This window comes from Artemia sp. Qi Xiang Cuo, chromosome 10 (assembly GCF_049724085.1).
Source record: "Artemia sp. Qi Xiang Cuo chromosome 10, ASM4972408v1, whole genome shotgun sequence".
Lineage (NCBI taxonomy): Eukaryota > Metazoa > Arthropoda > Branchiopoda > Anostraca > Artemiidae > Artemia > Artemia sp. Qi Xiang Cuo.
In genome coordinates, this window is record NC_142803.1 from 71,034,433 (window position 1) to 71,051,224 (window position 16,792).

The 16,792-nt window shown below is 34.7% G+C and overlaps 1 protein-coding gene across 2 annotated transcripts in view; it reads left to right on the plus strand.

The window, feature by feature from the left end:
* Window positions 1–16,792, plus strand: part of DNAlig1 (DNA ligase 1) — a 158,643-nt gene that overhangs the window by 55,454 nt on the left and 86,397 nt on the right. The window contains exons 3-5 of one of the 2 annotated variants that reach the window (XM_089095700.1): window positions 4,253–4,364; window positions 4,414–4,858; window positions 12,974–13,231. In XM_089095700.1, coding sequence (XP_088951826.1) covers window positions 4,253–4,364; window positions 4,414–4,858; window positions 12,974–13,231 — 815 coding nt within the window. Of the gene's footprint in view, window positions 1–4,252; window positions 4,859–12,973; window positions 13,232–16,792 lie in introns of both variants that reach the window. The other variant, XM_089095699.1, reaches the window with a different exon arrangement.

The window sequence follows — 16,792 nt, forward strand, 5'->3', positions numbered from 1 at the left end:
ATCAAACAGTTCGTGGTAACGAACTGTAAGTAAGGAGCGACCCGGCTCAATGGTAACCGAAACTCTAAAAAACGGGATTTTGATACCAATAGATACATCAAAAGAATCAGATTTTAATTCTGATTTCAAATATATAAGTTTCATTAAGTTTAATCTTACCCATCAAAAGTTACGTGCCTGAGAAAATTTGGCTGATTTTCGAAAAAAGGGGGAAAGACCCCCTAAAAGTGATAGACCCTTAATGAAAATTAAATCATCATATTCAGCGTATTAGAGAGCCCTACTGTAGAGGTTTCAAGCTCCTATCTACAAAAATGTGGAATTTTGCATTTTTTGCCAGAAGAAAGATCACGGATGCGTGTTTATTTGTTTTTTTGTTTGTTTTTTGTTTTTTTTTCCCCCAGGGGTGATCGTATCGACCCAGTAGTCCTAAAATATCGTGGGAGGGCTCATTGAAACGGAAATTAAAAGTTCTAGTGCCCTTTTTAAGTGACCAAAAAAATGGAGGGCAACTAGGCCCCCTCCCACGCTCATTTTTTTCCCAAATTCACCCGATCAAAATTTTGAGATAGCCATTTTGTTCAGCATGGTCGAAAATATGATAAAAATGTCTTTTAGGATGACTTGATCCCCCAAAGTCCCCAGGGGGAGGGCTGAAAGTTATGAACTTTACTCAATGTTAACATATAGTATTGGTTATTGGGAAGTATACAGACTTTTTCAGAGGAGATTTTTCTGGTAGGTGGGGGAAGGAGAGGTTCGGGGGCTATATGGAAGGATCTTTCCATGAAGGAAATTTTCCTGGAGACAGGCACATTGCTATGAAGTGGGCACCGGATTTCCCAGCATTATTAAAGAAAAAAATCAGGAATTAAATAAAAAAAAAACAAGTTTTTCAACTGATAAACTGACTTTGCTTAAGAGGTCATTTTTAAAGAACTGGAAAAAAAATTCGAACTATAGTTTAAAGAGCAGGGTATTGACTAGGGGCGAACCCCCTAATATACGTGTTAAAAATTTATGAATATAGAAGTTCGTTACGTAAGTTAATTCTAAGTTACGTATATTTATTACTAATAAAAACGTTCGTAAATAAAATTAAACAAGTTTCGAGAAAGCCATTTAACCAAATATAATATGCAAATTTTGTTTTAATTATTCATGTACGGTGAGCCAAAATCAAAACCTGCATTAATTCAAAAACGTTCAAAAATTAAATAAAAAAAACAAGTTTTTTTAACTGAAAGTAAGGAACGACGTTAAAACTTAAAACGAACAGAAATTATTCCGTATATGAAGGGGCTGTCCCCTCCTCAACGCCTCGCTCTTTACGCTAAAGTTTGACTTTCTCACAACTCTATTTTTTTAAACAATAAAAAAACTTTAGCGTAAAGAGCGAGGCGTTGAGGAGGGACAGCCCCCTTCATATACGGAATAATTTCTGTTCGTTTTAAGTTTTAACGTCGTTCCTTACTTTCAGTTAAAAAAACTTGTTTTTTTTATTTAATTTTGGGAAAAGGGGGTGTGGAAGGAGGCCTAGTTGCCCTCCAATCTCTTTGGTTACTTAAAAAGAGCACTAGAACTTTTAATTTCCGTTCGAATGAACCCTTTTCCGATATTCTAGGACCATTGTGTCGATACGATCACCCCTGAGAAAAAAAGACAAAAACAAGCAATTAAACACGCATCCGTGATATCTCTTCTGGCAAAAAATACAAAATGTTATATTTTTGCAGATAGGAGCTTGAAATATACAGTAGGGTTCGCTGATACGCTGAATCTGATGGTCATTAAGATTATATTACTTTTACAGGGCGTTTCCCCCTTTTTTCGAAAATCAGGCAGATTTTTTCAGGCTCTTAGCCTTTGATGGGTAAGACTAAACTTAATGAAACTAATATATTTGGAATCAGCATAGTAAGCCGATTCTTTTGACATATCTATTGGTATAAAAATTTTTTTTAAGAGTTTTCATTACTATTGAGCCAGGTCACTCCTTACTTACAGTTCGTTACCATGAACTGTTAAATACCACGAACTATTTGAATACAATTTGATTACCTGAGATTTGATCATTTTCATGTTCACGACCTAAGTTTGAAGTATAATATTACCTAATATATCATTAGTAACTAGATTATACCTGTTTTTAGTCAACACAATATTATTTCAACCAACAAATCTTCCAAATCATATGGTATTAACTCCTTATCATCCTTGGTAGCTTTTAAGGAGAACCTAGAAAACCAAAATAAGGTTTTATGTACAAGTAAAAAGCCTAAATGAAACAGTAAAAAATTCACTAACCTGAAACTGGTCCTGGTCATCTTGTTAGCTTCTATTAGTTTCTACTAGATAGCTAATTCATGTATTCATGGTCTGAAATGGCTTATATACCTCTATTAACTGCAGCTTGAATTCCAATAGTCTAAACATTCACTTGCCAAAACTTTCGTCTGTTGCTTTTGAAATATTCAGAGCACTTCCATGGTGCAAATGCTATAGCTGTTTTGGTGAGAGTTCATAAGAAACTAAATTAATCAGTGTATTGTATCTCTATATATACTTCATTGCATTTCATGTCATGACGTCATTTCATTTCATATTCGGATATCAATAGGGGAGAGTATGACGTCATTCAGTTTCTGGCTCATTGCATTTTTTTCATAACTTATTTTTAATTACATTTTGTGTTCTTAAAATATAGTATTTATGTTTATTTTGGAGGTATTAACTTATCTGAAACTGATTCTTATATAAACACACACAACTAGAGTTTCAAAGTTCTATTGTTGCTTAAGAGTAAATGGGATGTACCAGGATTGTTTTTTGATTTTCTCAACTGCAGCAAATACATGGGAAGAGTTTATGAGAAGAATTATGGACGAGTCTGAGTATATTTCTTCACACTTTTAAAGTTGATGTCACCTTCTGGATATTCAAAACTGCAACCAGTGCCGTTATCTACATTAATACACACAGATTAGATTTTTTCCAATGGGGGGGGGGGGAGGGGCAAGACATTTTCTAGGAGAGGATGCAGCTGTCGAACAGAAATGTATTTCAAAGGGAAATTCCAGGGAGGAAGATTTTCCGCACCAATCTTTATCTACACGTATCTCATATTCATTGGTAAGCTTATATACAATATCTTCTACTACCACTACTGACAACTTATGTCTGCACCTAAGCCACCTGAGGCTAAGATAGTATAGCTTACTCCTCCCTTATGCTGCTCTGTTCGTAGGTCCACCCTTTACTCTCTCCCAATAAGCTTTGTCTCTGATTAGAATTTCTTCTAATTTAAAGTGAGACATTCATGTTGCAATATCATCAATAAAACTAGTGCGTCTATCTCGCTCAAGCTCCTAATTAAATTTGGCACCCTCCTTCCCAGTCTTGAAGGATTTATACTTCCTTTGTCTGCTCTCACCTTAGATTTGCAGTCCAGTTTGGCTTCCAGTCCAGGTAGAGTCAGATAAAATTGAATAAGTCCAAAAAAGAAATCTGCGAATAATTCACATGGAAGGAAAAGTTCTATGCTCTTTTCTTCTGAAAAGAGTTAGGTTAGAAACTTTTGAGCGCAGGAGAGGTATGTTGTACCTCTGTTTTTCATAAAATGCAATGACAAATCTTAGCACGGACAACGTTTTTCCTAAAAGACACTCTCCAGCGAGTTTCTGCCTGCCATGGGCTGCTTCTCGGCCCGTTCCTACCTTGTCCCCTGTTCGCTGCTTTACCACCAGATATGAAAAAAACTTGTCACCTACATTACAGAAAAAAAAATAACAAAAAGTGAGTTTCTCACTTTTTATTACTTGTATACGCGGTGCCTACGTTTTGTATATTTTTGCTCGTTTTTCTTCCTTTTTAATAACCATTTTAATTGTTTATTTCGTTTAACGAGTTACACTAGGTTTTTAGTCTTTGGACGGGTTATGACCCATATATGTGTATACGTTATTTTGACGAATGTAATAAAAATGATAAGTAATGGCCAATGAATGATTTATTCCTTCTGTCAATTTCATTTGCGTTCTTTAGCCGGTTGTAAGTGTATTGTTGTTTTTGAAGTTTTTTTTTCTGTTTTTTGTCCCGAAGCCAATCCTTCCGATTCTGGTTCATCTTTTCATAATTTCTTACGATGCCTTCAGTGTACGCTAAATCGCCCTTTCTTTGCTTCTTCAAATGTAATAAGACTACTAACTTTGTAACGGTGTAATAACGGTATAACGGTTTGTAATTCTTTCAGGCATTTTTTTTCTGCTTCTCCAAAGAAAACCAAACAAGAAAAAGTAAAAAATGAAGATAAAGAAAAAGCCACGGAGGAAAATGACAAAGGAGAAACTGAAAAACAAGAAAAAGTAAAAAATGAGGATAAAGGAAAAGCCACGGAGGAAAATGACAAAGCAGGTGATAAATACTCTGACAGCAGTTGGGTCAGAAGGCCCAGCTACAACTTTAGTGCAAACAAATGATAAACCTATACAATCAGCAATGTCTATTAAAAAGGAATCTGATTCAGAGGACTCGCCTATCAAAAAACGAAAATCAGCAAAGAGAAATAAAATTGAATCTGACAGCGAAGAAGAAAATGAAGAAACTTCACAACCTTCACCGGCTAAGAAGTTAAAGATTGAGGAAAATGGGAATAAAGCGAAAGTTGACCGTGCAAGTAAAAAAGCAAAGAAACTAGCCACAAAGGAGAAAAAGAAAAATGAAGAAACTAAGAGTTTAGATAAAAGTGAGCCAATTGTGAAAATGCAAAAAGACGAAAGTGTGTCCGAGGACACAACAAAAAAGAGTGCTAATATTGCACCGTTTTTTCAGCCAAAAGGGAAAGCTCCGTCAACAAGTAGTAAGTTAAGTTCTGTTCTTATCAACCTAACATATTTACATGCAAAGGGTGGGAAGACTCACCTATTAAATTAGCCTATAAAATAATTTTTATTATTATAATTTTTAGATTAAAAATTGAAAAAAACGCGCCTGTTTTTTAGTTGCTTACGGTTTCTGCCCATTAAATACTGCCAACGGATTTTTTCGAATTTTGTCTTGAGAAAAAAACCAGCTTTCCTACAAATTCTCTGATAATAAGCTTCATTGGAATACCCAACCTAAAAAGAGTATCAATCATGGGTTTTTACCCGTACGTAAAGAGGATGTTTTATTTATCTTAAATGCTACTTTGCCGCCTAAAAACGGGAGTTCGATGAAATAGTTCGTGGTCAGGAAGTGTAAGTAAGAAGTGACTCCGCCCAATAGTAACCTAAACTCTAAAAAACGGAATTTTTGTAACAACTGTATTTTTAACAACAACAGTAATACATTAAAAGAATTGGCTTTTTACGCAGATAACAATAATATATAAAACTCATTAAGTTTAGTCATACTCATCAAAACCTACGAGCCTGAGAAAATTTGCCTGATTTTCGAAAAAGGGGTAGAACATCCCCAAACAGTCAAATGATCTTAGTGAAAATCACACCATTAGATTCAGCAAATATGAGGATTGTACTGTAGAGGTTTCAAGCCCCCATCTACAAAAAATTTTGGCAGAAGAAAGATCACGGATGTGTGTTTACTTGTTTGTTTTTTTTCCCAAGGGTAATCATATTGACCCAATGGTCCCAGAAGATCGAAAGAGGGCTTATTCTAACGGAAATCGCAGTTTTAATTATCTTTTTAATTGAGCAAAAAGATTGGAGTGCAACTAGCCCCCTCCCAGGCCATTTTGCCCCCAAAGATATCCGATCAAGAGTTTAACACAGTTATTTAACTTAGCATAGTCAACAGATTAGATGGCTATGCCTTTAGTGATGACATAACCCTCCATTGTCCCTGGGAAAGGGCTGTAATTTATGTGATTAGCCCAATGCTCACATAGTATTTGTTATTGGGAAATATGTATTTTTAGGAGGAGGGGGGATTTCTTTTACAGGGTAGTTTCCAAGGGAATAATTTTTCAGGGGAAATTTTCCGGAGGAGGGGTGAATTCCCGAGGAAATTTTACACGGGGATGGAAGATGGAAGGCCTTTTCTTTTCATGATATAAAAAACGGCCAGAAATTAAATTTAAAAAATTATTGGGGGATTGCCCTTTGGAGGGGAAATGGGTGAAGATAAATACTTCAAAATACCTTCCCAGGGGAATATTGAGGTAGCAGGGATTGATTCCTGAGAGTTTAATTCAACGTTCTTAACTACTTTCCAAGGTTGACAAAAGCCTCTAATCTAGAATTTTACCAAATAAAAAAAAAGAATTTGCCTACTTCCAGAACATTTTAATCCCATATAAATTTGGGACTTATTTGGATATTAAAGTATTCTATTCTTTTTTTTTCTATTTCTGTTCTTCCTAATCTTTCTATTCTGCTTTGTAACTGTAACTGTTAACTGCAACTAATACTGCTATACAGCACTCGCACTGGCACTTGTAGTTTTATTTTCTTTTAAACCCATAATCTCTGTTTAAACCCATAATTGCTGTTAAATCTTCAAAGATACCTGTCTTATTAGTTGCGATAGAAAACAAGAAAACTAAAAACAAAACCAACAATGATATATTGTTAACGTCATTGCTTTAAGCAGAAAACCAAGAAAACCAAAAAGGTTCAGTCAAGAAAAACCAAAAAGATAATGCATACAACCGAATCTTAGTTTTCTCGTTTTCTTAGTTTTATTGTGGGTTGACCTTATATCAAGTTTTGTTTTTGCTAAAGTTGGCTCTTGGATGTTTGACAAAATACAAAAAAAAAAAAAATATCAAAATAATTAAGAAACCATAACGAGGGTGACTTTTAGCCAGTTAAAAGGAAGTAACGAGAGACAAAGCAGATATATTGGCAAGGACCTCCGCCTCTGCCAAGCAGCCCTCGACGCTCAAAACAAAGAGAGGGTAGAAAGGGAAAAATTTGAGTTCTGAGAATGGCTTGGTGGAAGTCCTTGTACAAAAATTTGTTTATATTCGTCTTGTTGCGTTTTTACGAGTCTGACGAAAATGTCGGGGAGGGGGGTGTCAAACAACCCTACTTCACCCATAGATACGGCATTGGTGCTACCCATGAACAAGCGGTTTTTCTTGTTGTTCAAGGTGGGATGCTGTAAGTGTCCTGTATGTGGCTTTCGACAAAAGCAATTCCAATGGTTTGCTTTTTTTTTAATCCGACACCATTTTTGAGGACCTTCAGGTTATTTTTTGAAATTTCCACAACGTTGTTTTCGCAGTAAACTTTTACCATTAAGATCAATCGAAATCATAGTTATCATTTCTGGATATGTGAGGTTTTTTTGTTTCTAGCTTCAAATGACAATTCTTCCTAACTTGGCATTTTGTACGGTAACGAGTTTTAAATCTTAAAAACGTGTATATAATGGTTGCAGCGGTAGTAGTAGTACCTTTCAGGAATGGTAATTATTATCTCGATTAGTCTTAATAGTAAAACATTATCTCGAAAACAAATTTACGGTAACTTTGAAAAATAGCAAGAAACCTCTATAAATTGGCAATGGACCAGAACAAAAGGTACATCATTAGGATCGCCATGGTAGAAAACAATATACAGAAAACTTACAGTCCCTTGCACGGGTTTTGTATGGGTAGTGGCTTGAACAAAAAGGAAAATCTCTTTTTTGCATAAGTAGCACTAGTATGTCCTCTTCTTTCCCCCTTTTTCCTCTTACACTGCTAGCGGGGTGTGGAACATCATAGAAAACTGTTTAAAGGCTTGTTTGAAAGTAAATTGCTATATCTAAATATAATATTTGAATATGTATATGTATATATATTTTTTTAAGTAACACTGGGTTTATTTAAAAAAAAATATACATCATCGATTCCCTGAAGCATGCTTGTGCGGTAGAAAACCCTCCTGATAAATCAAAAAAAAAAAAAAAAAAAAAAAAAAAAAAAAAAAAAACATAATTAGAGCTCAACTTACCGGACCCGAAAACCAACGAACCTCCAAACAACACCCAACAAAATTATAATAATTATAATCATATTCAGCTGCAACTAAACCCTCCTCAAAAACAATAACTTAAGTGGCGTGGAATAATCCATTCAAAATATACACATCAAAACACTGGTTCTTTAGCGACTTACGAAAATCCTGCAAACCCCCAACATTCCTCAAATCCTCTGGCAAACTCTCCCAAACTAACGGAACAACATGGCGAATTGAAAACCTAGACCTAGACGTGACCATAGCTGGTCTTCGCACCAACTGAGAAGATCAGTGTCAAATGATCGTGAATAGTAGACGCAAGACTAAACATTCCTGAAAAACATGATGGTAACTCCGAAGCTAAATATTTAAACATAAACAGAGCATTATAGAATACACATATTCCTGCCAACGGTAGAATTTTATACTCTCGGTAAAGATGCCTCACCGAGACAGATAGGTCAATTTGATTACCATAAAGAACTCTAATTGCTATATTCTGTGTTACGCAGAGCGGATGGAGGTTAGTTACGAATGTTTTCGACCAAACCATACAACAGTAAATGAGATATGGTTGAACCATAGAAAAATACAACATTCTCAGAATTTCACACGGAAAAAGATACCTAAGTTTACGCATAATACCAATATTACGAGACAATTTGCTGTTAACAGATGCAATATGGTCTTTAAAACTAAGGCTTTCATCAATTATAACACCAAGGTCTCTAGTACTAGTAGATCTTACAATAGTATGGTGCCCTACTTCTATCTTATTAATCCAAGGATAATGTCCAGTAATTCTACCATAAATCAAAAAATTCGACTTATTGTGATTCAGTTTCAATTTATTTACTTGCATCCACTTTTCAATTGAAGAAATACCTTGTTTTAATATAGTCACCAGCTCATTTTCCGTTCTAGCAGCTACAGTGAAATGGCATCATCAGCAAAACATGGTAGAATTCCTTTAGTACCGTAAGTATCAAGGTCTAAAGAACAAGATACATTACTTGAAGCTCTACAAAGGTCATTAATATAAACCAAAAACAACAAAGGGCCCAAAACGGAACCCTGGGGTACTCCAATCAAAATATATTCAATTTTAGATGTAACTCCATCCATCACGACACACTGAGTCCTTCCACTAAGAAAACTAACTATCACATTTAAAAAATCACCACGTATACCACTACTATATAGCTTTTGAACTAGTATATCATGATCAACAGAGTCAAATGCTTTAGTAATATCCAAAAATATCGAAGCTATCTTCAGACCCTTGTCTAAAGCATCATTAATAAAAGTTGTTAAAAACAAAACTCCATGCTCTGTAGAATGATGACTCCTAAACCCAAACTGACTAGAACTAAAAAATTGTCTTTTTTCGAAAAAACTTACCATCCTACTATGAATCAACTTTTCAAACACTCTAGAAATAAATGGCAGTAAAGAAATCGGTCTATAATCACTAAAACATTTATTATCCCCTCCTTTAAATATCGGGATAACATTCGCGCACTTTAGACAATCGGGAAATATTCCAGATTTTAAACAATTATTTATCAGTCCTAAAAAACTACTAGATATAACAGGTAATATCGACTTCAAAACCTTCAACGAAATAAAATCGCCTCCTGATGCACCATTTTTCATATTATTTATAACATCAAATAATTCATCAATAGTTACAGATTTAAGGTACGCAGATACATCACAATCTTCAGGTAGGAACTGACGAAAATCTCCATCTTGATCAAATACTGGCACCGATGATGACACACGCTGTCCAATAGTAGCGAAGTGATTACACATCTCATCTGCAACATTATTATTCATTCCCATATTATCTGGACGGATCAAGACGCTACCAGGGCAAGTCACCGACTTAATCAATTTCCGAGTCTTACTCGGGTTACCCTCAACTTTTTTAAATTTAACCTTATAATATTCTACCTTAGCCAGTCGGAGTGCAGCATTTAACCTACTATTATAAACTATATATATTACTTTATCATGAGGATCATTGCTCCTTGTTGACAAATTATATAAAAAACGTCTTATATTAATTGACTGTAACAAACTCTTCGTAATCCAAGGTTTTTTCGAAGACGCCCTTCTCTTCTGTATTCCTGACACTTCACAACATTCCAAAAACGTATCCTTAATCTTACCATACCAAAGCTCAAAATTCAAATTTAAATCTAATTCTTCTTGTAAAAATTTAAAATCTAACTGTTCTATCCTAAGCTTAAATCTTGAAATAGTATTTGAATCAACTAATAATTTCTTAGGCTTAGGGTGAGCATCACAGTTAATATTAATATTCTTAAATATACCCGGAACTAATATTGCCAAACCAAAGTGATCCGAAACATCATTTAACACAACACTTGACGAATCATGGGGAACATTCAAAAATACATTATCAATTAGAGATGAAGATGACTCCGTCACTCTAGTACAAATACTTACAGCAGGATGCATCCCATAACCTAACATTAAATTCAAAAAATTCCGGTCTTTTAAATTAGATGCTAACAATTTCAAATCAATGTTAAAATCTCCACACACAAAACGCGGCATGTTCTTACGAGTTAGAAGGTCCATTTGTTGCTCTAATAATTCTAAAAAACAATCTACACTAGCTGAAGGGGGGCGGTAACAAACAGCAATACAAAATGGGTCACCATTCTTATCAAACTCCTTAACAAAACACTCAAAAATCATCTCTTTATTAACAGACAAATCATCCCTAACCTTCACATTCAAATCAGTTCTAATATACAGGGCAAGTCCTCCATGCTGATGGTGAGTACGGTTCTTAACATACATATTATAATCTAAAATATCCAATAGTCCAGAATTATTATTCATTAACCATGTTTCAGTAAGTGCAAGAATATGAAAATCAGATAGCATACACAGCTCCGACAAATAATCCAATGTACTATTTAACCCCTGACAATTCAAATGAAAAATGCCAAGTTTATCCGGTGCCAGTCTAGTATGTAAATCAACTGGGCACTTATAATTAACCATCGGAAAAACATCATCTACCCCCATATCAAAATCCCTGTGAAGTATCCCTAATCCTAAATCCGAAACACTCAATGGATTATTCTCAAGCCAATCCAAACGATCATTACGAACAATTACCATTTTTTATAAATATATATATATATATATATATATATATATATATATATATATATAAAAAGAAAAGGAGGGTAGTTGCAACCAAACCTAACCAACTGAATAACTTACTATAACTCGGAGGGTCGGTGGTCCCGTTTCCAACGTAATTAAAGTTCCAAAAAAAACACAATATAACCTAAAAACATTAACAAACATATTAACAAAATAGTATAAATAAACAAACAAATACAAAAAAAGTGAAAAAATTTTCACTAACACTAGCCTGTCACAATACAGGCTTACTGTTTCCATTACTGAATTCCAGAAAATTATAATTGAAGAAAACACAATGCTCTACCTGTGTCTACCACTTACCCATTCTAAATTCTAACAAAAACTAAATAAATTAAAAAAAATGGAACAACTTTTCTTTTCTTTTCCATAAACACAAATACAAAAAAAAAAAAAAAAAAAAAATCTTAACAAAATCTTAATTAACCATTAATGATATAACCAACTATTGGTAACATAACTCAGGGATAGGCTCATCGTAACCAAATTTTGCCGCCACACCACCACGGTCGATCTGTATATATGGTGGAACTGTATTGGAAACCCATGCTGATACTCCTATAGCATTTAATCTAGATTTGTTTACGTACAACTTCCTTCAAGCTTCACGAACTGATATTGGTGCATCATCGCTAACAGATACATTTCTATGGTGACCAATAACTATACCTTGTAATTTCTTTCCATTCTTAAGCACACCGACCTTCACATCTCGAGAACCAACATCAACTTTAAAATACTGTTGCTCCTTACGGACATTACCAACAACTCGAAACCTCGGGACCATGGACAGACCTAGACCCTCCAAACACAACTGGTCAAAAAACGTTTCGGCTTGGGTGGTATTTTCGCAGGGAGCATTCCAAACGATAATATTCGTCTCTGTATGTCGATATTCAGATGCCATAAGCCGACGAGACAGATCTGCATTCCCGGTTTCATACTTTTTCGTTGCACTAGCGATAATTGACATTTGATTTCTTAAGTTTAGAACATCAGATTCAAGCTGTGTAACACGCGAATTCGTAGTATTAACTTCTGATTTTAGCTCAGACTGTGTATTTTCCACTGATACCATACGATTTTCTAACATTTTTATACTATTGTTTATAGAGTCTAGTTTTTTACCATTTTCAGTAAGTATTGTTAGCATCTTAGCAAAATCATCCACCAGGATCTTCAGTGAAGCGACATCGTTATTCCCTTCAGATGAAACGGTCGAATTCAACAAACTGTTCTCACCAGACTGGGATCCTACTTGGACAGTTTTAGCAATCTTCCTTTTTCGCCCCATGGCAAGTGCAAATAAAATATTTAATCTCTCTTACCTATTCTTGCCCCAATTATTTATCCACGTCGATGCGGACGTGCAGTTTGCTTAGCCACCGTTAATTTGGGCACGGCTAACACCCCTATCTCCTGCACCGACGATTTCCAACAGCGCTTGAATACCGACTCCACTTCAGGAATCACAACCAACTTTCAGGAATACTCTGTAGCGTTTGCAAAATTCAACTAATCAAATATTTGCATTTCATTCCACTCCTCAGGGCAAGCGGTAAAGGCACCTGAACTACAACTCAATCAGAGCTTAATTCATTGTCTTTGGCCTACTTTATTTTTTTTTCCTAATTAAATGATGTAATCCAAGGTGTATAATCCCTAGCCAATTCAATCTTTCGCAATATCTTCACTGTCTAACAAATACACTTTTTAAAAACCAATTAAATTCAAAGTTAAATCCAATTTGCGTCCTCACAGTTCAAAGGCTCATTCAGTACTGAATTTATTTTATATATGTATATTTTTTATTGCAGACGCAAAGGTGAAGCCAGAAGTCTATAGCCCCTCCAAATCACCGTATCATCCAATTAATGACGCTTGTTGGACCAGAGAAGAAAAAGTACCTTACCTCGCTTTTGCACGAACCCTTGAATTGGTGGAGGCAACCAGTTCGAGGCTAAAGTCTATAGAAATTGTCGCCAATTTCTTAAGATCTCTTGTGGTCCTTTCTCCTGATGACATAGTTCCCGCTCTAAGAATGTGTATAAACCAGCTTGCTCCTGCCTACACAGGTATATGGCTTCACTAATATTATTTTCAAAAATATTTTAGTTACAAATTATCAACAACTTATTAAGTTGTGTATCATAGGAGAAATACATATATATAAAAAATAATTTCTCCAATTAAGTCATATTATTATTTCTGATTCTCCCCTTATTTGGCCCATAAATATTTTTGTTGAGGGTGAGCTAATAAAAAGAAAGAGAGAGAGAGAGAGGTGGGAAGGGGGGAGGGGGAAAAAGAGAGATACAGAGACAGATTGTTTTGTGTAGCCTTTTCTTATTATTTGTCACTTCTTTGAGATTAATCACTCCTTTTTTCAGTAAGTTTCACCCCGTTTTTATATATATATATATATATATATATATATATATATATATATATATATATATATATATATATATATATATATATATATATATATTATCTTTATATGTGAGTAATAATTGTGTATGTACATATTTATTCTATTTCTTCACTATATGGCTTCACTAATTTTATTTCCAAAAACATTTTAGTTACAAATTATCAACAACTTATTAAGTTGTGCATCATTGGAGAAATACATATACATAAAAAAAATACTTTCTCGAATTAAGTCAAATTATTATTTCTGATTCTCCCCTCATTTGGCCCATAAGTATTTTTGTTAAGGGTGAGCTAATAAATAGAAAGAGATAGGGAAGGGGGGGGGGGGAAAAAGAGAGATACAGAGACAGATTGTTTTGTGTAGCCTTTTCTTATTATTTGTCACTTCTTTGAGATTAAACACTCCTTTTTTCAGTTTGTTTATGCCTTTGGCTTTTTCGCACTGAAATTGTCTATGTTTTTATAAGTTTCACCCCGTTATTATGTGTATATATATACTATCTTTATACGTGAGCAATAATTGTGTATGTATATATTTGTTCTATTTCTTCTGTCAACGCAACATTTATTTATATAATATAATGTCTGTTGAAAGGCCCAAAAAACAAAAATTTGCAGTTGCAGTTACTATAAATGATGATCTTTTGGAACCAACACCTGAGGTATCAAACGTGATAAGATGTGAAATTCGACAACCTGGACCATCAATTGTGACATCACCAATACGGACAGCTAAAGCAAAGGTCATTGCTAAATTTCCTGAAGTAATCAAAATCCAAAAACGTGTTTCAAACGAAAATGAAGAGCCAAGACACGGGCGGTTAATAGATATGCATGAACGACAAATAGAGCGTGTTAAAAATGATAATAAAGAGCAAGACACACGCGGTAAGAAGACATGACACCAAGGAAGGGAGCGAGTCAAAATTAAAAAGTGAAGAGCAAAGACACGCACGGTTAGAAAAAAAGCGGTGGTGTGTCAAAAATGGAAAGACGCGCGGCTAGAGGCCATGTAACACCGAGCATGAGAGCAAGTCAAAAATGAAAAGTAAAGACACACGCGGTTAGAAGACATGCGACACCGAACATGTGAGCGAGTCAATGAAAATCAACAGGGTCAGCGAGAATCAAAACGTGTAGAAATTGAAAATGATAGCGATGATGGTTGGGTTTTGGATTTTGACATGGATAAGGTCATCAATGCCTGCCATACCTTTGATAATGTTTGCAGGAGTTGCAGTTACTATAAATGATGATTCTTGGAACCAACACCTGAAGTATCATCGTGATAAGATGTGAAATTTGACAGCCTGGACCATCAATTGTGACAACACCAATACGGACAGCTAAAGCAAAGGCTATTGCTAATTTGTCTGAAATAATGAAAATCCAAAAACGCATCAAAAATTGCAATTAAGAGCAAAGATATAAACGATTAGAACATTTGAGAAAAATGACAACAAATGTATGTTAAAAATGAAAATAAAGTTCACAGACAAACGCGGCTAGATAAAATACGACACTGAGCACGTGGGCGAGTCAAAAAAAGAAAATGCAGAGCAAGGACAAACGCGGTCAGAAGAAAAGTGGTGGCGTGTCAAAACTGAAAATACACGTGGTTTGAGTACATGCGACATCTAGCATGTGAGCAAGTCAAAAATGAAAATGAAGAGCATAGGCACATGCGGTTAGAAGACATGCAACACCGAACGTGATTGAGTCAATGAAAATCAACATGGACATCGACAATCAAAACTTGTCAAAATTGAAAACAATAGCGATGATGATTGGGTTTGGGATTTGGACATGGATAAGGTCATTAATGCCTTCCATACCTTTGCTAAAAGTACAAAAGTTCGGCGATATGTAACTCATGATGATGAAAGATAAGCCGAGGTAAAACGAACCAAACAAATTGAAAATGATAGCGATGATGATTGCGTTTTGTATTTTGACTCGGCTAAGGTCATCAATGTCTACCATACCTTTGAAAATCAAAAATACGGACTAGATAAATTGCTGGAATAAAAAAAAGATTGTGTTCCACTATCTGAACAATACTATCCGCGTTTACAAGACAAGCGACAGTGAGAATGTATATGAAGAAGCGTTTCAAGTGCCCGAGCCTGGCGGCAAAGCCGCCGGGCTCCCGGTACTATCTTTATATATATATATATATATATATATATATATATATATATATATATATATATATATATATATATATATATATATATATATATATATATATATGTATATATATAGCAAAAGATTTTAGTCGTCATTCAACCGTCTAGGGCCAAAAGAAAATCAGGTCGTCCACGGATGGAGTGGGAGGATGTCGTAAGGAAAGATTTAAAGGAAATGGGAAGTTCCTTTGAGGGTGTAAAGAAGAAGACTTTGAATAGATTGGGATGGATGAGGAGCGTGCGTAGCTGTGTTGGCCTCTGGCGGTTGGGTGCGGCAATGAGTCGTTAGTAGTAGTAGTAGTAGTAGTAGTATTCATGGATTCTACGGGGATAGTATTGTCCCAGCCTAGGATCTCTGTGTGATCATGCATTGACTGCTTTACTTGTATGTTTTTAATTAGGTATTATTTTATTAGTTTTTAATTAGTTTATTAGTTTAATTAGTTTATTAGTTTATTTAATTAGTATATTAATTACACGTTTATTAAAATTAATATATTAAGTATATTAAGTTGATTTAATTAGTATATTAGTATATTTAATTAGTTTATAAACTAATCAGTTTTATTGTTTTTAGTTTTTAATTATTTTTTTTTTAGTATTACAGTGAATGAGAAAAAGCTCAGGATGAACACAAGCAGAAGAATACTTATAAATAAGGGGCCTATACTGCCCTTGACTTGAAAAAAAAACCATCACAGTAAAATCCTTATGCCTATATTAAATTCTAAGCCCTTTATTGATATATCAATACTAGGGGTTTGTCGTGCTGGATTTATGGGTAGGTAGAACATAAATCGCAGTGCGAATACGCTGAGTCTGTATATTTCAAATCATCATTTTGCATATTCGTGTTTTCTTGGGTAGATGAAACGCAGGTACTGGCAATGTTTTTTTCTTCCTACTCACTCTTTGTCTACTCCCACTGTGACATGTGCATGGTATATACGTGCATTCAAACGATGAGGGGGTGGGGATAGTAGGAATCTTTCTTATTTTTGGTGGATTTTC